Genomic DNA, 22043 nt, shown 5'->3' with positions numbered 1-22043 from the left:
GCATTGATATAATTGAGGGACAAATCTGCCTTTGTTCGTTTCGTTTTCGTTCTTCAGTGTTCCTGCATAGTTAAAGCTAACATGGTTCAAATGTCTCTGATTTCAGTGCTCAACCTGAGATATTTGGCCTAATTTCCAAAGCTTCTGAGCACCCTCCCATGATATTAGTTGCAACTGTGGAAAGAAGTGTCTGGATAAATAAACAGTACACACCAACGATCAAGGCCAGTGATGAAACTTTTTCAGCCTTTGTGATTTCCCCGAGGCCAAGGAGTGAGTCAGTGGCAGAACCAGAAATAGAGCTTGATTTCCTGGCTTCCAATTTCATGTTCCTCCCATGTGAGGAAACTTTAATCAGGTTCACACAGAATCAGTATTAGTAAATTGGGCGTTTGCAGCTTTTGAGAAATATAACATATGTCCACTTACGTAGAATGGAAACTAATGTTATGCTTGTATTGCTAAACATGCATTTGTATATTTGAAAACATCTTGGAGCAAGCAAAGTGTATGTATGTTCAGAGGTCCAAATTGTGTGCTTTATCATAGAAAATGTGTTTTCTTTCAGTGAAAAAATAAAAATACACATTTCTTTATAACCTTAAAAAAATTCAAATGATGCATTAGAGCAGCATTGGCCAACTGTAGCACAGATGCTACAGGTTGCATGGGCAGCCTGTGTGTGTGGCATGAGGCAGACTGGGAAGGGACAGGCAGGCTGCAAAGTAGTAGGATAGAGGGTGGAAAGCAGAGTATCAGATCAGGTGCGGAGCAGAAAGCAGAGCAGCAGTTGGTCAGGGAGTGCAGGCCAGGGAGGAGAAAGCTGCGTGGCAGACTGAGTAAGGGAGAAGGATTGAAGTGGCACTTGGGCAGGGTGTGAGGCTAATTTGTGGCACACCTGCCAAAAAGGTTGGCCCATATTGCATTAGAGCGCATTAGAGGTCCCTTGGCTTTCATAAGCTTTTGCTTGTCTTTAGCTTATGGTCATGGCTTTTCCTAGGATTCCTACTCCCTTGTTCCGTTCTGCTTGTAGGCTTGGGAGAATTCAATTTTTATTTTTTAATAATTTCAGTGCCTAAAATTGATGTTTATTTTTCAGTATTTATTTAGATTTGTATCCATTAAAAAAATTTGGGATTACACACAATTCAGGATGTGGGGTGCAGACAATTTAATAATGACAGTATACTGTTATTAGCTTTATAAAATCGTAGGTCAAAAATCAACACATCAACATTTAGTGATTAAAAAAAATCGACGCTTATCAACATTTAGTGATAAAAATCGAATACTGCCAGGCCTACATATATGTTATTAATATGCCTTCTCCCATCTTTTGAGGATTTTTTAATGGCATTTTCCTCTAACTGAAATCAAACATGCAACCAATTTTTAATGCGGATTAGAGCAGCAGGAGTTGTAAAAATTATGATACATAGTCTTGGTTTCATTTTGTAGTGTGGACTGGATTCTGCTTATCCCCAGGATCCCTGACACTATATTTGTAACGAAGAGTAAAGCAGTGATTCTCAACTGGGCTTCTCTGAGATCCTTTTAAGGATACCGGGGGGGGCGTGTGTGCAAAGAGGATAGCACGTGCAGGGGGGGCCAGGCAAGGGGAGGAGGAGCAAGGAGGTGGTAGTAGGCAATTGTCAATCCTTCTGGATCATGGTATATGCATGAGAAGTCACTAGGACCTTCGACACATGTGCCTACACAGGAATACAGAAGAATGGAGGCTGTCCAGACTTCCTATCTTCCCTTTAGACCCTTAAGACAGAATCCAAAGGCCAGACTGAGTCTGGGTGTCTGGTGGCTTGATAGCTGTAGTTAGATACACGCCTGGGAATCTAACCTGGTCATCCCCCTGGCAGACAAGAAATCTACCACTGAAAGTTTGCAATAAATTAGTTTTTGAAATGGGGTGATGGTAAATTCAGAAAAGTTATGGAGGGGTGGCTAGAGTCTCAAAAGGTTGAGAACCATTGGTCTAAGGCAGTGGTGCCCAACTTTTTCCCCCTTGGGCCAGGTGGATGGTGCTCAATCTGTCTGTGGGCTGGATTCAGCCAGTGGGCCCAATCCAGCTCACAGGGTGGTGAAGGGGGGCCCAATTCAACTAGATGGTGGGGGAGTGTGGGGTGGAGGGGTCAGAGAACAGCCCAGCTGTGACTGGGCCCTACGGAGGAAGGAGGCATGGCCCAGCTCTGACCTGGCTGTTTGGGAGGGACATGGCATTGCCCTGATCCAGTCCTGTGGAGGTTGGGAACATGGCAGTGGAGAGGCGTGGCAATTTTTTTTGCCACTGCCCCTGCCATTAAGTTTGCTGACCTGTGGGAAGACCCGTGGGCTAGATGCCATGGCTCTGCAGGGCCACATTTGGCCTGTGGGCTGGGGGATAAGAATCCCTGGGCTGAGGGGCTGTTGCTGTTATGAGTAAAAGAGTATCTCTCTAATCAGACAGCATTGTTATCTGCAATGCTTGCAGCAAACGTGGTTCAGGTTTTTGCACTTTCTTTTCATTAACTGAACCAATTTGGTACATTCAGACTTATTTTGCTGCCTGCCCGTGTTTGTATGTGGGAGATGTCTCCCATGGTACCTCAGCAGGAGAATAATGTGATAGGAGAACATATCTAAGGAGAGGTGCTAGTAATGTAGAGAGCAGTGAAGTTTAGGAGGAAGAAAGGCCAGGCAGCAAGGTGGCACAGACCAACATACCAGATCCTTTCAACATAGGACAGCAAGATTGCGAAGTGGTAACAGGAAGACAGATGTGCCTATGTAGGTGGCTGTTGGCATAGGCAACATCCTGTTAATTATTGTTGTGCTAAACAGATATTGGCATGACACAAGTCATGCCACTAACTGGTTACAAAACTGCTCAGTGGAAAGCTGTATTTGGGCTGGGTCACAGAGTAGTTGTTCTACCCAGACTGGTGATCATTTTCTTGGGGATGGGCCAGAATGATCCAGTTCAGGTTGAAGGAAGGCTGCAACAAGGATCTGGCTAAGGGTGAAGCATCTGGCCGCTGGACTGTAGTGTGGCACGGCACAGCGTGGCTAAAGCCTTCCACTGCTTACTTGCACCATAGGCTGGATCCAGTGGCTCTGCAGGCCAGATTTAGTCTGTGGGCTGTACGTTGCTGACCCCTGGTCTAATACACATGAAGAACAGGAGGGGAAATTAACTGCAAATCTGCCTGTCTTAGAACTACCTTTTATGTAGTTCTGATACCAGTTTATTATTTGTTTCCCCCCTTACTGAGTACAGTCCTATTGGAACGTGTACTGCTATGTACCTGCTTACTCACGCCTCATGCACAAGAATATTCTAGTGTCAAAGGTTGCTGAGTACTGATGCGTATGAATGCTTGTCTGCTAGACCATCACATTTAAGAAGGTTGGTAGAAACATTTGACTTGATAATTACTATAAGACTCTGAGATGATTCATTTCCAAATTATTTTCTTGAGATCAGGAAGCTGGGCAGAGAGCACTTCAAAATAATTTTGATCACCTTAATTACTGCATATTTTTGTAAGATCACAACATTTTAGTCTCTGATGTTAAGTCATGAACTCCATCATGCAATAGGTCTACAAACTCAGCACAGCCCTCTTGTTTTAGAAGCTGTCAGCTCTTTGCAGAGGGCTTGAAATTATCTCACTGATTCCAGCAGATCAATTCCATTTTATTTTTGAAGGAGGCAGCAAGGATTTTTTTTTTGCGGGGGGGAGGTGACACTTTTTTTCCGTATTACAATTAAAATATCAAGTTGGAGTCGCAGGCATCAACACTAGTTATTTAATGATTTTAACATTGCTGTTTTCATTTAGCTTGTCACTTAAGAGCCATCTAAGGTCAGGCAAAAGCATGAAGGTCTTATGAGTGCTTCATTTTACATCCAAGAAAATTGGCATTGCATGCTCTAATTCTAGCTCATCTCATAAAGATTTGCTGTCACTGGATCTCAATACTTTGTGATAGAATTAACTGCATGGCTAGCTAAATCACTCGTACAGAAATTGCCCTTGTAACAAATATGCTTCTTTTTGTCTGTCTCACTCTACATTCATGACATGCTTATATCTCTTTCTTTGATTTACCTAAGCTAATTATGCACTGACAATATTACATCAATATTTCCAAAGTCATCTGTATCACTGATCTAGCAATGAAGTCTGCAGCTATTTCATCATTAGCAACTGAGCTCTGAAATGAGTAAGTGTCCAAAAGCTGCTTCTGCAGAATATAAAACTTTGTCTTTTAAAGATAATAGCCAAAATATTTAAGGACCTGCCTACAGTACCAATAATTGACAACCTCTGGTGACTATGGCATTTTTCCCCTATTGATCAGGGGAGAACAGTTGGGGAGAGAAAATCTTTATTCCAAAATAGGCAAATATGCCACATCTCTAATCTTTGATCCATCTCCCCTTCATATCATTGTTTTTTTTTATCTCATTAGTTGTAGCATCAGGTCTTTCTTAATACTAATCGATTTTGCGCATCTGTAAAACATCTAAAATCCGTGTAAAGTTGCTAAATATTCTTTCATCCCAAACTATTCTACAGAGTTAAAATACATTGCAATAGAATAGCAGCTTTTTTAGAGCATCTTCATTTACACATGTAGAAGCCAATATCTTTGTAATGCCCCATTCCTGTCCTGACTGTGGTTAAAGTATTAGTTACATTACAAACACAAGCAGTGTAGTATTATTTCCACTTTTGTTGAGACCTACATATAATAACAAGCTGCTTCTTCTATTACATTTTTAAAGTCTTTGTACTTATTTGTGTTTAACCCTATTGGGTTCTTGATAGCAACAGAACAGGTAATTGGTGAGTTATTATTAGTGCATGCAGGCATGCTTGTTTGTACTGAATATTACAGCACAATAAGTTAGTTGATACTTAATTTTATGAGTTATATTTTTGATCTTTTATTTCAGATGAGGTGGACAGCTGTCATAGTACAACAGTGTGTTTTGCTGGTGACATACCTTCTAATTACTTTGGAAGCAGTGCCTATAGACATAGACAAGACAAAAGTGAAAGGAGAACCCCATGTAGAAGGAGAGAAAATAGAAAACCCAGTAAGTAAATTAATTTTAGTAAATGGAGATCATGTATTATGGTTTTAGTGCTTTCCATCTTGAAATGTAAATGCCTTTTTGTTGGAGTTACATATGGAGAGAAAAATAGTCAAATTCTGCACGTCCATGTGGGTATCAAAATCTCAGGTTTAGGCATTTAATATTTGCTTCAGACTCCTTGCTCAGATAGGACTAGCAAGGTAACTAAGGCAGTGCACACAGCTTCTGATGGGATGAATTGCCATTGTTTAATGTAGTCCACTGGGAGAAGTTTATCTTTAAAATAAGTTTTTACCTATTTATCTTTGCCGAGATGAACACAACTCCTAATTTGGTCTTCTAAAGTGAATGACAGAATGTTAGATTAAGTGAACACAGATTTTTTTCAGACACTGAATTTTCTTGGTAACAAAAGCACAATGTCTGTGAATGCAGTAGGTAATCATGTCAAAGAGACGGAGTTAAGACTGTGTGTGCACTAAAGTGGAAAATGAATTTTTGTCCAAAGTGTATGTAACAGGTTTTAAACAATAATATTATTTGATGCTCACTGCACAGCAAAGTACTGCTATCATACACAAAATCTTGGAAAGGGCTCATTCTGTTCCCAAAACGGTTTCAGTACCAGCAATCTGGACTCCTGGAATTGTTCTCTTTGCTAAAAACTCATAGGGAAAACAATGGATGTAAATGTAGCCTGATGCTACAAGAACTTTGTCCAGCTTGTGAAAACGCCCCTTTTTCACAATCTGGATTGTCTGTTAAATCCCCAGTAATGCAGTTCTGATACCCTGCACTTCCATTAGGTTCCCCCAGTCTGATTTACTTGATATTTAGAAGGCAAGCAGGGTATTGGACTCACATTCCTTGTGATTGCTTCTTTCAACATTGGAAGTGGGTGGAGAGAGGGAAGGAGGGAGGGAGGGAGGGAGGGAGAGAGATTTTTTTGACTTTTTAAATCTTTATTACACAAATATTAAAATCAAATGGTGCAAGTTCAAAGTGTATGGCCCTCCCAGGGGTCGATGATCATGAAACACTTGGCAGCGACAAAAAACACCATGTCACTGGAGTTTGAAACCCACTCTCCCATGCCCCTCGACAAGCTGTCTGTCTTCCTTGCAGAGGGCCACCTAGATGGCTCAGCACTGGACAAGGATGTCTGCATTTTGTTGCAAAGTGAAGTATCCAGATTCACATTTGACATGAACCTGGACCAGGAAGTGGAAGAGGTGGAAGACGTGGAGGGTGTCATTGGAATCAGCCAAGAGGGAGAGAGAGAGGTGGGGGGAGGTGTGGGTGAAAGAGAGAGAGAGAAGAATTTTGGGTAAATGTATCAAGTGGAAACTCAAAGCTTTTTTCCTCCTTGGGGGAACTAAAAGGATTTACAGAATTCTGAATCGCTTTGGCTTATTTGTCTAACAGGTGAATTATAAAAGCTCTCACAGTCTATTTGCATGATAAACCCCAACGGGTGTGATGTGCATTTTAACAGCTTTCTCTATTCCCCTGTCAGGTGCCAGAATAAAGCACAAGAATTTAACTTGTTATATTTTGTACAACTGAACAAAAACACAGAAATTCAAGTTTTATTGCTGATGCTTTGCAAGGCAGAGCATTATACCTTGGATGTGGCTGAGGTTTGAGATTCAATGCGATTTTTATGTAATCTTCAGACTTATATGAAACAAAAACATGTAACAGCGTATTTTCCTGAACTACAACTTTTTTTTCTAAAGGATACTGGACTTTATTATGATGAATATCTCAGGCAAGTGATAGATGTCTTGGAAACAGATAAGCATTTCAGAGAGAAACTTCAGACTGCTGACATAGAGGAAATAAAGGTATGTCAAAGATCAACAGCATTTAATTAACAGCATTTAGACAACTACAAATCATTGAGATTTTAAGACTTTAGCATATTGAAATTCATTTGTTTTACTTTTTTTCTTTTATGTTACTCTTCTCATTTGCCTGTATTTAAATTATTTGGCTAGATCTTTAGGTCTGTAGCTATAGGACAGAGTCCCTGTTTTTTAAAGAAATGGTGATGTTGGATATGGGAACTATATATTTCAGGACAGAGTTTCTCATTTGCTTTCTAGCTCAGGGGTGAACAAATTGGTGGATTCAACCGGCAGCCAGACTCCCATTTCCTAGCAGCCCCTGCCCTTGTCACTGGGGGTTGGTTTCCATTGAGATCCCAGCAGTGGCCAGACTGTGACAGCATGGGCTGGGGTTTCCAGGTAGACCTGCCCCAGCACTGCTGGCAGGTGCGCCGTAGGGCAGGGACCTGCTTCAGGTCTGGGGCTGGGATCTTGTAGTGGTGACAGCGTGGTCCAGAGCCAGGGCAGAGCCATGATCTGCTGCCTGCATGCCCCTCCCATGGTGTGTGGGCTGCAGATCATGGCTCTGGCCTGGCTCCCGATCACGCTGTTACTGGTGCAAGGTCCCAGACCCTGAGCAGCTCTCTGCCCAGTTGCACACCCTGCCAGCACTGCTGGGGCCAGTCTCCATGGAAACCCTGTTTCCGTACTGTAAGGCATGGCTACTGCTGGGGTTTCCCTGCAAACCAGCCCCAGTGACATGGTCAGGGGCTGCTTGGAAATCCCAATCCAGCCCACGGGCCAGACTTTGCCTGCCCCTGGTATAGCTACTATAAAGGAGCTAGAAGCAGATTTCTTGCTTCAGGAAATGCATGTTAGAGACTCTCCCCCAAAAGAGAACAGGAAGACTTAGAGTAATTTGAATTTTTGAATCAAAACTCAGTATTCAGTTTTCACAATGGTTTGATGACATTGGCAAGTACTAATAGTACAATGGGGGTCTGATCCCTCATCTCAAAATTGTGTGCCCTGCCTTGCACATGTGGCATGGTAGGAGTCATGATTGTTGAGACTGAGGTTCAGATTCCATTGTACCATTAAATAAATGCTTGCCAGAGACTTTCATGTCATAAAGCTAAAAGCTTACCTCTCACTTGTTACTGCTGGTCAGTCATTCAGAGTATTGCAAAGCCAATCACAGAAAGGCTCATCTACCCTCCAAGAAGAAAATAATATGCAACTCATTGTGGTGCCCTGTGACCAGTGGGGTCCCTCAAGGCTCTGTCCTGGGACCCATCCTGTTCAACATCTTCATTAATGATGTGGACATAGGAGTCAGGAGTGGACTGGCCAAGTTCGCCGATGACACCAAACTTTGGGGCAAAGCATCCACGCCAGAAGATAGGCGGGTGATCCAGGCTGACCTGGACAAGCTCAGCAAATGGGCGGACGAGAACCTGATGGTGTTTAACACCAAAAAATGCAAGGTTCTCCACCTTGGGAGGAAAAACCTGCGGCACCCTTATAGGCTCGGCAGTGCTACGTTGGTTAGCACCACAGAAGAAAGAGACTTGGGAGTCATCATTGACCACAAGATGAACATGAGCCTCCAGTGCGATGCTGCGGCTAGTAAAGCAACCAAAACGCTGGCTTGCATCCATAGATGCTTCTCAAGCAAATCCCGGGATGTCATCTCCCCTTGTACTCGGCCTTGGTGAGGCCGCAGCTGGAGTACTGCGTCCAGTTTTGGGCTCCACAATTCAAAAAGGATGTGGAGAAGCTTGAGAGAGTCCAGAGGAGAGCCACGCGCATGATCAGAGGTCAGGAAAACAGATCTTACGATGACAAGCTGAGAGCCATGGGACTCTTTGGCCTGGAAAAGCGTAGGCTTAGGGGTGATCTGATGGCCACTTATAAGTTTATCAGGGGTGACCACCAGGATCTGGGGGAACGTTTGTTCACCAGAGCGCCCCAAGGGATGACGAGGTCGAATGGTCACAAACTCCTGCAAGACTGTTTCAGGCTGGACATAAGGAAGAATTTCTTTACTGTCTGAGCCCCCAAGGTCTGGAACAGTCTGCCAGCGGAGGTGGTTCAAGCACCTACATTGAACACCTTCAAGAGTAAATTGGATGCTTATCTTGCTGGGATCCTATGACCCCAGCAGACTTCCTGCCCTTTGGGCAGGGGGCTGGACTCAATGATCTCCCGAGGTCCCTTCCAGCCCTAATGTCTATGAAATCTATGAAAGTGAATACAACATAGAAGAGAAACACAAAGGCTGCTTACAGACTTAAAGGAAAAAAAAAACATACCTAAACAATGCTTTAATTTAAACTTGGTGCACCCCCATGCCAAGCCCAATGCATGTCCAGAAGAGGCATCATATTAGTTGGATCTGGCTAGCCTAATGTCTGAATAGATTGGGCACTTCAGCAAAGCTTTTTTGGTACTGATTTAATCAGCTATTAGATAAGAACTGAAAAGCACCATTGGAGCACATGGTCTATGCTGACACTGTGGTCGAACTAACAAGCTGCCTCTTCCAGTAAAGCACTTTCTTTTTCTTTTTCTTTCCCCCCACCCCGTGTCTGTTGGTACCCAGAAAGTCTGACCTGTCTTGTCTGCCCTGCCTTGATGTAAAAAGAAGATGGAAAATTGCAGGAGATTGCCCGTTTAATGCCCTGATGACTAGGGTGTTATACACGACTCTGAACCTCTCCTTTACCCTGTCCCATGCCTCACAGATGGCATCCAATTCCACTATTACTCCCCCAGCCCCTTAACCGGACCACACTTGGCCTCAGGTGTCCTCAGACATGCCTGGGCCTCCTGTTCCCTGACTGAGGCCTCAACTATGGCTACTCTGGTCAGCGCATGTGCAGTCCTTTAGGCTCCATAAGACCCTACTCTGCCTCCTCACTGAGGCTGTGGGTCCTTACGTCCCTTAGGCCTCAGGTGTCCGCAGGTGTGCTTGGACCTCACTCCGCCTACAGCCCACTTAGGCCTCAGGTGTCTGTCAACATACCTAGATCCTTTCCCAGGCCCCACTCAGTGGGCTTGGGCCTCTGTGCTTTTTTATTAGTGTGTGCTTTCCTAGCCTTTCCCCTCCAGAGGTTAACCACAAGGCAGCGGGGTCTGAGACTTTCTGAGGCCCCATACTCGTCCTTCCCTGGGGAGGCACAGGTGTGGCATTTCCTGGAAGCTGCCTTGCCACAAGCAGCCCCACCACACCATCCAACCCCAGCAAGGTATAGTTTTAGGTCATTCCCCAGGACCAGGAACCTCCTTCACCCCTATAGTTCCTACCCTGTCCTCCAGGTGTTCTGGGAACAGCAACTGCAGCCAGGTATTGTTCTCCCTGCAGCAACTCCTGGCTCTAGTGCTCAGGGTCTGCTCTTATTCTCCAGCAGATAGGCCCTCCCTCCAATCAGGCAGCCTCCTGCTGGCCATGTGACTCTCCTGATTGGCTGTGCAGTTTTCTGCAGGCTGCTCTGCTGCCTGCTTGGACCCTTAAAGTGGCAGGTACCAAAGGTGCCCTGCTACATGGAGGATATGAGATTGAAATGGATTTCTTTCCTTTGCACAACTCAACTACATCAGGCCCTACTCCAAGCAGTACACTAGTGTTCTCCTTTTTTCCCAGCCTCTCACCATGATCACTTCTCTTAAGCCCTATTTCAACCCTGCATTCTAGCTGGCTACTCCAGATTCCCTCATGGACTGGCAATCAGTAGGGGATCAATGAGGGAACTTGATCTAAAGCAAAGAAACTAAGTCTGTGGAGAAGAGAGCACTACAATTAAGATCATATGGGGATTTAGGCATCTATCTTCCTTGAAATCAAAGGGAGTTAATCACCCAAGTATCTTGAGGATCTGTACCTAAGCCTCCATTCCTTCTGCATTACTTTTTGTGTCTGGTGTTGCAGCTAGTGCTTATGGCACCATATACACAGTGCAGTCCTTGGGGCTAGCATCAGTCTTTTGAATCACACTGGTAATGACTGATGGTGTGCTAACTGCTCCTCAGCTCTTACAGTTACCAGCAAGAAGGAGGAGCCTGCTGCATCATGTGCGTCTGTAGGTCCTCGTGGACCAGAAGTTGAGAAGAGCTAGTTTAGAAAATGTCAGTTTTGAAGAAATCTTTGAATACAGATATCAAGTGGTGCTTTAGGTCTTGGTTTAATTATGGTATGTGGAGCACCATAATGTTTAAAACATGTTTTTGTTCAGGGTCTTTCCTTGATTTTGTTTCTGTAAGTTTGTATCCTCTCTCTCAATAATATCTGAGATGCTTTTGATGTTGATAAAGACTTTAGTATTGCCAGAGACTGCCGAGAGTAATCCTACAACTGCATGACTGTCTTACATAAATCATTTACTCTGTTAACAGAATGGAAAGCTAAGCAAAGAGCTAGATTTAGTAAGCCACCATGTCAGAACAAGACTGGATGAACTGAAAAGACAAGAGGTGGCAAGGTTAAGGATGTTAATTAAAGCTAAAATGGATTCCATTCAAGGTAAGAATACAAAGAAGAATTTACAGGTTGGATTAACTTAACATATGGGTCTATAGCAGAGAGGGGCTCTGAATCCTTCAACTGGATCTTTCTCATAACAAATCGGTATTAATAACTAAACTAAGCTGTAGCAATGAGTGGGTCCCACTTCACATTCCTTAGCTGGAATAGCACTAGAAAATGACCCACTTCTAGGAAATAATGGAGAAGAGAGAAAACATCTGTCTTACAAGTTAAAAAAGCAATTGTTGCTAGCATTTTTAGCTACAACCACTTTTCAGGCATTTCTCTCCACCAGCATAGCAGTTTCCACATCCCTCATTTAGGATTAGTAACATGACAGAATTAAATGTATCAAATTTCACTGTTTGGGCATTTTCTATGCACAAAATAGCATTTTTGAAAATGTGTAGAAGAGTTTCTTTAGGATCAAGGAGTTCAAATCTGTTAAATTTTCCTCCTCTAAATTTTCATTCTACTACCAAAGGTTAATTTTCAGGTTTATGCCAGTAAAGTAAAAATTCAGCTCAAGGGGAATTTTTTTTATTGATTTACCAGTTCTAAGTACCAGAAAACTGGTATTCGGAATGATTGCTTTCTCATCTATACTTATACCATTACTAATGCAGTTCTACAGTCTACTCAATAGGCCTTCATTTTAGGGGAAAAAATGTCTGATTTCCAGCAAATATAGTCAGTATCAGTTTGTTTGGCAAGTGGTGCTGTCTCCCTTTTTTGTCCAGTGCTGTAGGATTAAATTATAAATGGCAAAATTAAATAAAAAAAAAAATCCAGAAACACTTGAGAACTTTTTAATAGGTTTTTTCTCAGAAAAAAAACCAAACCTAAAGATCTGGGCAGAATTGGTTTCAAAATGCTTTACTACTTTGTAAAACTAACAAGCTGTAAAAGAACAATCCTCAGAACACCCCAGCAAAGAAAAAAGATTAATCTATCTGTATGTTAGGAGCTTGATTCATTCCCTTTTCAAGTCAAGGAAAGGCTTCTACTGAGTTCAGCGGGCAAGGAATTAGTTCTTAGACTTGTGAATATTTTATAATTTGAGTACTATGGCCCCTGCTAGGGGTTAATTTAATTGTGTAATGGGATCTGAAGAATTTTATCTGAGGATCCCCCAAAACACATATCTTATCATGCCAGAAGTTTAAAGGTACAGCATGGCAGGACACGCTGTTTTGGGAATCTGGAATACAATTCTTAAAATTCCTTTGCACATCTGCTGGTGCTCAGGGAACCTGGCACTGGAGAGCAGTTCCCCACTACTGCATCCTTGAAACTTGCTGGCATATGGGGAACAGCTCAGCTGTATGCAGGCTTTAAACATGTCATGGCATGGGGACCCAGCATTGGGGAATGACTCTCTAGTGCCAGGCCCCTTGCATTTTGGTAACTTTTAAATGGGTATGTGTGCCGCTCAACACGGGGTAGGCGGCCTCTGATGCAGAGCTCCCTGCACATTGACAAGTTTGAAGTTTGCAGGGGCAGCAGCCCTGCACTAGGGAGCAGCTTCCAAATACAGACTCTCTGCACGCCCTTTAAACTAAGCAACATACCAGACATTAAAATTATTTCAGGAAGCTTCCTTATCAGTGAGACATAGCTGATTTAATTTGGAACTTTTCAGACGTGGATTTGTAAATTTTACTGTGGATTTTTGCTGTTTTTATTGCTTGACAACTTGCCTGAATATCTGGTGTGTTACAAAAAAATTGTGTGAAACTCATTTTTAACTTGCAACAAAAGTAGCATCTGAAGAGGGCTTCTGTTTCTCTTCCCTGGTACTAAAACATTGCCAGTGAGCCTAGTCTGGAGGTGGACAATGGGTTATGGGTTACTCATACCAGGAAAACCCCAAATTATTTTAGGAAAGGTATTAATTTTACCATCTTTTAGTTTAGTGCCTATTCCAAATGGTATCTCCAATACACTTAATGAAGATAAAATAGGATCTTGGAGATATTTTTCTTTCTTTGAATAAAGGTTCCTATCCAGAGAGCATCGTAACCTATCACACACATGCCTGAGAACCACAGTTCATTTTTTTTCTAATACATACATTGGGGTGTGATACTACGTTTCTAGGGCAGGCAAAGCTCTCATACAGAGCTCTAGCCAAACTAGTTAAGAGCAACTAATAACTATAGTAATGTGGCTAGTAATCCTATGTAAGCGGTGGCTAGCTGTCACTGCCTCAGAATATGAATGTTATTGTGTCTTGTACTGTATAGTTTGTACTGAAACTAAAACTATGGACAGATGTTACATTTGTAGCACTACATACATTTGTATGACTATCCCCAAAGCACTACAAAGATAGTGCAAAGTGCTACAAACATGTTCGTGTTTGAAACAGGAAATTCTCTGTAGTTGTATGTTTTGTACTGCCACATGTGATGTCCATTCAGTTATAGGAGGTTGACGGTGGGGAGTTCAGGCTTTTTGTGATAGCTCACTGACAGGTTTCCTTGGTGAGGGGAGAAAAGCAGCAGCCCCCTCTCTCTCTGTCTGACTAGAGAGCATGCCATTGTGGGAACTCTGCTGTGCTCCATTTGGGGGGCTGTGTATGTACTTCCATCCCATGTAAGATGTTTTTTAGCACTACAAAGTGCTAAGGCACTTGTAGTGCTACAAATTACAGCTTGAATCATCTAAATGGAGATGAATATGTACCATATATATTTACCAGTAGAACAATGTTAGTGGTTGCAGTGTCATGAACAATGCAGATTGTGATGCCACTGATTTAAATAGGAGCTGCAAGCTTTTCTGTAAATCAAGCCACTTAGGTCTCTCATTTCAGGTACCCAAGCTTGAAAAATTTGCCCAGCATGTATAATGCTAATGGCCTTGTTTTCAGAAATGCTGCATGCCTGGTAATACTGTTGTGGCCCATGTGAGCTGTCAGCCGCTTTGAAAATTAGGCTTAAGTGTGCACTTAAGAAAATGCTTTATCATTTCTTTTCAGCATATTATCTTTAAATACTTTTTGATTGCTTAAAATTGTTGGATTCAAACCTAGAGAAAGCATATACTCCTCACTGAGATCTATGTCTTACTTTCCAGTTTAAAACTGCAGCTGGTTTGGTTTAAACCCCCCCCCCCAGATAATAGTTTAATGGATTATTTGCTTTTATCCTTATTAATCAAACATAACTGAAGGGACTTATTTTTAGAAAATAAATAAACTCTCCATGAAACAGGATATTGTGCATTCAAACTCATGTGTGCACATGCATTCCATTGTTTTAGAAATATCAAAATGTTGAGCTTGGGAAGAAGGCAAGAATTGGACATTCTATTTCACAAGGGACCACTGGTCAGCAGGTTATAATCATGTGAAAACAGTTAAAATGGAAAATATTTGTTATCATGTGCAATTACTTTGGTAAGCAGCCTTAACAGCTGCCATAAAATAAATTCCTAGTTCTGTACCTGTTAAAAAAATTCTAGAGCCATCTTAAATTGCACGAAATATGTATATTGTGCTGTTTAAATTGCCTTTATGCATTTTGCTTGTTAATAGTTTTTTCTCAGGAACCACATCTAACATCTAACATTTCAAACTTCCAATTTGATTTCAGATAGCTGCCTCTGTTTTTTTTTAAATAAATATTTGTTTTTCTTTCCTTACAAATGTAGATCAGGTGAAAACAAGGACCAAGGATTTTTCTGTTTCTGTTCAGTGCTGGGCCAGGGGTCCTGTTTTTTGTCTGGCCAGACAGTAGCATAAGATGTGAGCAGAGAGAGAGTGGGCAATGGTTAATCACTTCTTCCAGTGCCCCATATTCTGGAGTTTCTACTGGTTTAGCCCTCAAATTAATTTAGAGCAGTCTAAGGGTAATTATCCTGGCTGTTATTATTTGGGACTGTTAAAGCTTTCTTCAGGTACTTTATTTGGAGCATTATGGCTGCTTTCTACTGCCAGATAAAGAAAATAAATGAAAACACATGTTGATGTGGTAAGGTCTTATCATAAGCGTGTTACTTACATTACTCGCTATATGAGATCTTGAGACTGAGCCTTAAACATACATACAGGCTACAACAGCGTCTGTCATGTACTTCAGAATCATGGGGGGAAGAGTTCAATGGCTGGGAGAGAATAAGGAAATATTTCTCTGATTAGTTAATTTGGAAAACAACATGTCTGTAGCTATGAGAGGTTTGAATGTTAGCACTGGGACTAGATGGATTTGGTGGGCAGGCAGGCAGTCAAAGGCACATTATAGATGTGGACTTTCTGTATCTTTTGCTGTTAATAAAGCATCCATAATATGAAGGAACCACATGAACTCAGTGGAATGTGAATAACAACACTTATTATCTATATATAATATGCAAAACTGAACTACAAATACATGCCATGGCTCTAGCAGTGTCTGGTAGCTTCTGAAATGGAAGGCAGTCTGGCCCAGCTAAGTTCAAACTATTTAAAAAGACACTGCCCGATTACAGTTCCCTAAGGGATTTGCTGTATAATTTGGCCCTGTAATTTTTCAAAAGACTGTAACCATGGCAGAGGGGGTTGCAAACCGTTACACAGAGCCAGTCCCTTTGCCTTGCTCTGTCTCCATTTTCCATTTTGTCAAGTAGGGAAAATATCACTCCCCCTATTTCACAGGGGACAATATATATATTAATGATAATTGCAGTTATTGGAGTAATGTGTGTGGATCATTGTGATTCTAAAGTAATGGGGACCATATAAGTACGATCAAATACAGAGAGCCTTTTGCCTGTAACTAACAGGAATGAGTAAAACATATTACTACATTTCTAAAAAATGTTTTACAACATATAAAGGAGGGAATTTAATTAGGCAGAAATTATGATCTCACAGTAGAGGAATGGTTGTTGGAATATGCAGTGGCCAGTGTTTGCTGGCATATGATAATAAAAACACAGTGAACAGTTTTGGGAAGAATATCTTCAGTTCACCAAAGGATGACAAGCTGAAGGAGACACTTCCCCAAAATGTTTTACTTGGATTCAGTATTTCCATTTGCCAAGACATCTAGTTGCCCAATCAAAAATTGATAGCTTTCTAGAAATCATCAGATAATACTGTAATGCATGACAAATGTATGCTGTTCAAGATAGTAATATTCAGTGGGTGTATTGTCCACAACGACAGTAGCACTTAGAAAATGCCATTAATATTAGAAGTGCTTAATGCTGTCTTGAACCATGCATGCTTATATTATTGGAGGCAGTCTCTAGAGAAGAGAAGCAGGGAAATATTTACAGCATGATCTTTGCACACAGGGGCTGACTCCCCACTGCCTTTTACCTCATAGTCACGTGCAAATGGGATTTAAACTGTTGCCTGTCTAATTTGGTATGTTTTTACATACACTTTGGCCAGGTGTAAGTGACTTTGCAAGGTGCTAGGCAATCAGGGAATTGGGTTCTGAGTGCCTCTTCAGTAGGATGATGAGAGTCATCTTGACAGAAACTCCCCTCATGTCTAATCAGGTGCCCTGTTAATATGTTGGTTTATGCAGATTAGAAATAGCATGCCATTTATGCACCTTTTGTAGTACTTAAAATGTTTGTAATAGCTGCTAGCTAAAATGCAAGCTTTAATTTCTACATGTTGAAATTACAGTGTAAAATGTAACCTTCCAGCATGGTGGGAGGAGAATGCAAATTGCAAGGGTCCACTGAAGCTTGCGGATCTTTGTCAAGCAGTACTATTCTGTAAGCATTGCTATTTTACCTAATGCCTATTCACCAAGTGCCTGTTCAGTCCCTGGGGAGCCTTCAAATATTTGCAGGCAACATGTTCATGTATGAAAATGTTTAATGTCCAGATTGCTATCCTTCAAACTTATTTGATGTGGTTTGTATTTAAAATTAATGTGCTCAAATATATTTTCACCTTTTTCTTTCAGACACTGGCATAGACCATCAAGCGCTTCTTAAACAGTTTGAACATCTCAACCATCAGAATCCTGACACGTTCGAACCTAAAGATTTAGATATGTTGATCAAAGCAGTGAGTATTAAATATAAAATATTGTAGATGTCCACTTGTTGTTGATTGTTTCTCTCTGCAGTGAAAAGCAAATCCGTTCACTTTATATAAACCAATCTTATTCTGAATGCCACGCAGCTTTTATTCTCAAAGGAATGTTGTTAGTTCTTTTATGTACCAGAAACTTCTGTGCCATTGGCATGCACTAGCCTTAAGAGACCACTTTTTTTTTTTCAGGCAACATCTTGTAGGGTTCTCATTCACATGCTGGTGTCAACAGCTTTGGTAGTAAAATTTGACTTTTCAAGGGCACCTATAGTTAGTGAAATTTTGCTAGATGCTCATTATGCCTGTAATATGTTTTCAGTCTTGATTTTTACTCCCAAATAATTTTTTGCTTGCCACATAATGCCTTTAATGTAAGCTAATAACTACTCCTGTGAAGGTGATCAGGTGAATTCCTGGACCTATCTTATATAGCAGAGGCTGCAACATCTCACCGCAGTAGTATTTCAAAGAACTTGTGGTACAAGTTGCTTCCACTGAGGATCATTGTGCATTTGGTCTGGTAGAGAGTTCATATCAACCATGAGCATGGTTCTTGTTCAGTTGACATCTTATCAGAGAGAAACAATTTAGCAGAGTGCAGCATGGCTTTTTCCAACAGTTGCAAAATTATGCCTCCCACAGAAAACAATTTAAACCTCAGATTCACAGCACACAGAACTGCACAGCTGAGATTAGAGTCTGATTGAATGTATTATTCCAAAGACTGTGGTGACTTATGTTTGTTTTAATTAGCTCCCCTTAATTTACTCTGGAGAGATTGTTTTTTTTAAAGCTTCTTGCCATTTATGAGCACAATTTTAGGTATATATTTAGGTGAACAGGGAGAAAGGAGCAAGTCTTTAAACTGTTCCATTTTTTATGTTTGTGTTTTTTTAATCAGCTGAAATAGTGACACAATTTACCAAATATTTCAGGAGGACACTTTCCTCTAGATTTGTTTTAAAAACGTGGGCCATTTAGATAGGAAATAAGTGAACAAACAGTATCAGGCAGAGATGACCGTGTTCTAGAAGAGAGAACATTAAAATGGTATACATCCCTTAAGACCTAAAAATCCCAAATGGAAAACTACCCACCTCCAAAACTCTTCTTACAGTAAGCATACCTCCAATAACTAGTCAGTAAAGTCAAGTAATTCACATGATAATACATGCTAGCTTACACAGTTCCATATGATTATGGTTTACCTTTGGGCAGTGATTGTCAACCAGGGTGCCATTAAATCGTTTTATCAGTGCTATAGGGTGTTGCACAATATTAGCTCCACATGCTGCAGGGGGCGCTGCTTGGGGAACAGCATGCCTTACTACATGTCTAGCCAGCAGGCAGTCCCCATTCTGAGGCACCCTGTGCCCCAGCCAGCCAGGGAGCAGTACATGGAGACACTAGGCTGCCTGCTCCCCCATCTCCATGCGCTGTGGAGCCCCTGTGCTGAGGCACCCTGTGTCCCAGTCAGTTGCTCCCTGGCTGGCTGGGGTGCAGCAGAGGCCTGGTGTTGAGGCATGCAGAGACAGGAAAGGAGCCAGCCCAGGGCTGCCTGCTCCCCTGTCTCAAGGCACACTCTGCCCCAGCCAGCCTGGGAATTTCTGGTTGGGGTGCAGAGTGCCTCAGCGCAGGGGCTTTGCAGCACAGAGACAGGGGAGCAAGCAGCCCTGGGCTGCCTGCTCCCCCATCTCCACAGTGGTCCTGGCACACAGCACTTTGGCGTGCTTTGCACCACTTTTTCTCAGGGTTTTTTTTTGCTACTGGGAAATCCCAGTAGCAAATTTTGCCCCAGCACTGCAGATTAGCTGCATGGGGCACAGTTTAGCATGCAATGTGTGTGGTTTGTGGCGCCACAAACTGCATGTGCCTGCGTGTCTGGATGCTACCAGAGATTTCAAATAGGAATCCATTTTGTCAAAAACATTCTAAGTTCTTTGTAGCAGGAGAATCAGTCTGTTATTGGGATAATTATTTGAGGAGTGTATGCTACGATTTACAATTATGTTAATAGTATTATCAGCATAGGAGATGCTGAACTTGAATTAATTGATTGTTAGCTCATGTATAAGAGGGGACATCTTAATACTTCCTCTTACACTACTGTATGGACAAGAAAGACAAAACCTAAGATGCTAGATTCTGTGAAAGTGACTGGTTTTGTTAAAACAGGTAGAATGGGAAGAGTGAGGATCCCAGGATGTTAAATGTATGTTTGGCAGATCAACGGGAACATGACCAGCCTCACTCGTATTTCTAAGCATATTAGTTTTAAGCAAGATGGTCTCTTCAGCATAAGTGTTTCTCTTTGTAGGCTACAAGTGACCTGGAAAACTATGACAAGACACGCCATGAGGAATTTAAGAAATATGAGATGATGAAAGAACATGAGAGGAGAGAATATTTGAAAACGCTGAATGAAGAGAAGAGACGGGAGGAGGAATCCAAATACGAGGAGCAGAAGAAAAAACATGGAGACCACCCTAAAATTAATCATCCTGTAGGGACAGAGTCTTGTACAATTCTCTTAAATACTTTGCATACTGATAAACAAATGCTTATAATGAGAGAGGCATGGATAACACCTTGGTCATCCTCAGTGCTCACCTGATTCTGCATGCCTCAACACCAGGGCTCTGCTGCACCCCAGCCAGCCAGGGTGCAACTGACTGGGACACAGGGTGCCTCATCATTGGGGCTCCACACTGCAGTCAGTCTTACTGTTGACTTTCTTTCTTTTTTTTGGTTGTCCCTACATTTTGGACCCACTCTGAAGCCTACTGATGTTAGTGGGAGCCTTTTCCCATTTGAGTAGATGCAGAGAGAGATCAATGTCAAGTGCATTGCAGAATCTTATTCTACCTACCTGTTATCTTTACTGTTTTTGATATGTAATTATGTTATATATAAGCAAAATGCTAGTTCATAAAGAAGGCAGAAGTAATTCAGGAGGAAACCAGGAAGGCACTTGAAGCTTTGAGGATTATTCATTCCATCCTTGCTTACAGCAGTCTTCCCTCCAGGCAAGGAAGGTTGACTGCAGTTCCTTTGAGATGCAGCTTTTACATGAATCTGTGGAGTTGTGCAGAATGATGCCTCTAAGTCTGAGCATGCTACTTCTATGACACTCTTAACCCCTTTATCTTCTGGAAATATAAATTGTGAACCACAGCTGGTGGACATCAATGGGAAAAGACTCTCATTAACATCACTAGGCTTTGGATTGGTTCAAAAGGTTGGGGCAACTGAAAAAAACCCCAAAAAACAAAAAAGAGAAAATTTAAGTCCAGGTCACTGTAATGATGTGATCACTTTTTGAGCTATTTTTCTTTTTGTATTCTGTTGACAGGGTAGCAAAGACCAACTGAAAGAGGTATGGGAGGAAGCAGATGGGCTAGATCCTAATGACTTTGACCCAAAGACCTTTTTCAAGTTACATGGTAAGAGCAATTATATATGATTTAAAGATACAAGTGACTCCTGCATTCTCTTCTGCTGAGAATGTTTCTTCAGAAAGTTTGTTATCATATGCTATGAAGAAATGTTATCATACAAGCTGTTTGAATGAGTCTACAAATATGGAGAGGATTAAACAACCTGTTTTATTATTTCCAAATTGCTCACGCAAGAGCACTCCAGTATGAAATCATAAGGAGCTTCATAGGGCAGGGGTTGGCAATCTATGTTCTATGGCGGTGTTTCTCAACCCATGGTACACATACCTCCGGGGGTACGCGGGTGCTGCATTTTGGTCTTTTCCTGCTTGGGCTGGAAGTTCTGGGCACCACCCCTCTCGCCGTGTCCAGTGCACCGGGGTTTTCACTCCCCAGTGTCAGGGTGCCAGGAGATGGGGAGGGAGGCCTTGCACAGGCTGCTTTGACCTGGGCTGCAGTGGAAAAAGTGGGACTCGGCTTGTGGCAGTGAAGTCGCAAGTGCCACGGTGGGACTTCTGGTTTTGCTTTTGCCATGTCAGTTGGCAGGGGGTATGTAAGGTACCAAAGGTTGAGAACCACTGAAGTCTATGGGACGAATCTGGACCATGGAGCCCTCGGATCTGGCCTGCAGATGTGGTGCTTTGGCAATTGGTTGGGGCTTTGGCTGCAGGTGCTTTCCTCATGCCACTGTGGGCAAAAGCACTGGCAATGGGTGGGTCTTAGTACCCATGGACCTGTCTTTGATCTAAGGTGGGTCATTCCAGCCTGTGGCTGGAAAACATTACCTAACACTGTCATAGGATATTTGTATGACTGGGTCACTAAACTGTCAAATGGGATAACGTTCACAATGTTAGTTCTTCATACATTTATGCTCCACTGGTAAAAGCACAACACTTGCATGTGGCAAGTGGGACAGTGCAGTTATGGAAAGGGGCTGTCCTTTTTTGCCGTCTTAGCAAAAAATGACCCCCTTAGGATGAACAAAAGAAGGTTGTGGGAATGAACATGCAGATTCACCATCTCATTCCAGACCAGTATCCATAGTGCTAGTCTCCTCATTGCTTCAATAATGGCAGTGGAGATATCAAGCTCCTTAAGACTGTAA

At 42.1% G+C, this 22043-nt stretch overlaps 1 protein-coding gene across 3 annotated transcripts in view; it reads left to right on the top strand.

Moving 5' to 3' along the window:
• NUCB2 (nucleobindin 2) overlaps window positions 1-22043 on the top strand; it is a 55289-nt gene that overhangs the window by 12189 nt on the left and 21057 nt on the right. For all 3 annotated transcript variants that reach the window (XM_090032579.1, XM_090032578.1, XM_090032580.1), the window contains 6 exons: window positions 4958-5101; window positions 6841-6948; window positions 11326-11452; window positions 17368-17471; window positions 19816-20001; window positions 20851-20941. In XM_090032579.1, coding sequence (XP_089888705.1) covers window positions 4958-5101; window positions 6841-6948; window positions 11326-11452; window positions 17368-17471; window positions 19816-20001; window positions 20851-20941 — 760 coding nt within the window. The remainder of the gene's footprint in view (window positions 1-4957; window positions 5102-6840; window positions 6949-11325; window positions 11453-17367; window positions 17472-19815; window positions 20002-20850; window positions 20942-22043) is intronic.

This window comes from Crocodylus siamensis, chromosome 2, assembly GCF_052110815.1.
Source record: "Crocodylus siamensis isolate JL-2025a chromosome 2, ASM5211081v1, whole genome shotgun sequence".
Classification (NCBI taxonomy): domain Eukaryota; kingdom Metazoa; phylum Chordata; order Crocodylia; family Crocodylidae; genus Crocodylus; species Crocodylus siamensis.
The sequence above is the reverse complement of the archived record's forward strand: the minus strand, read 5'-3'. Positions and strand labels throughout refer to the sequence as shown.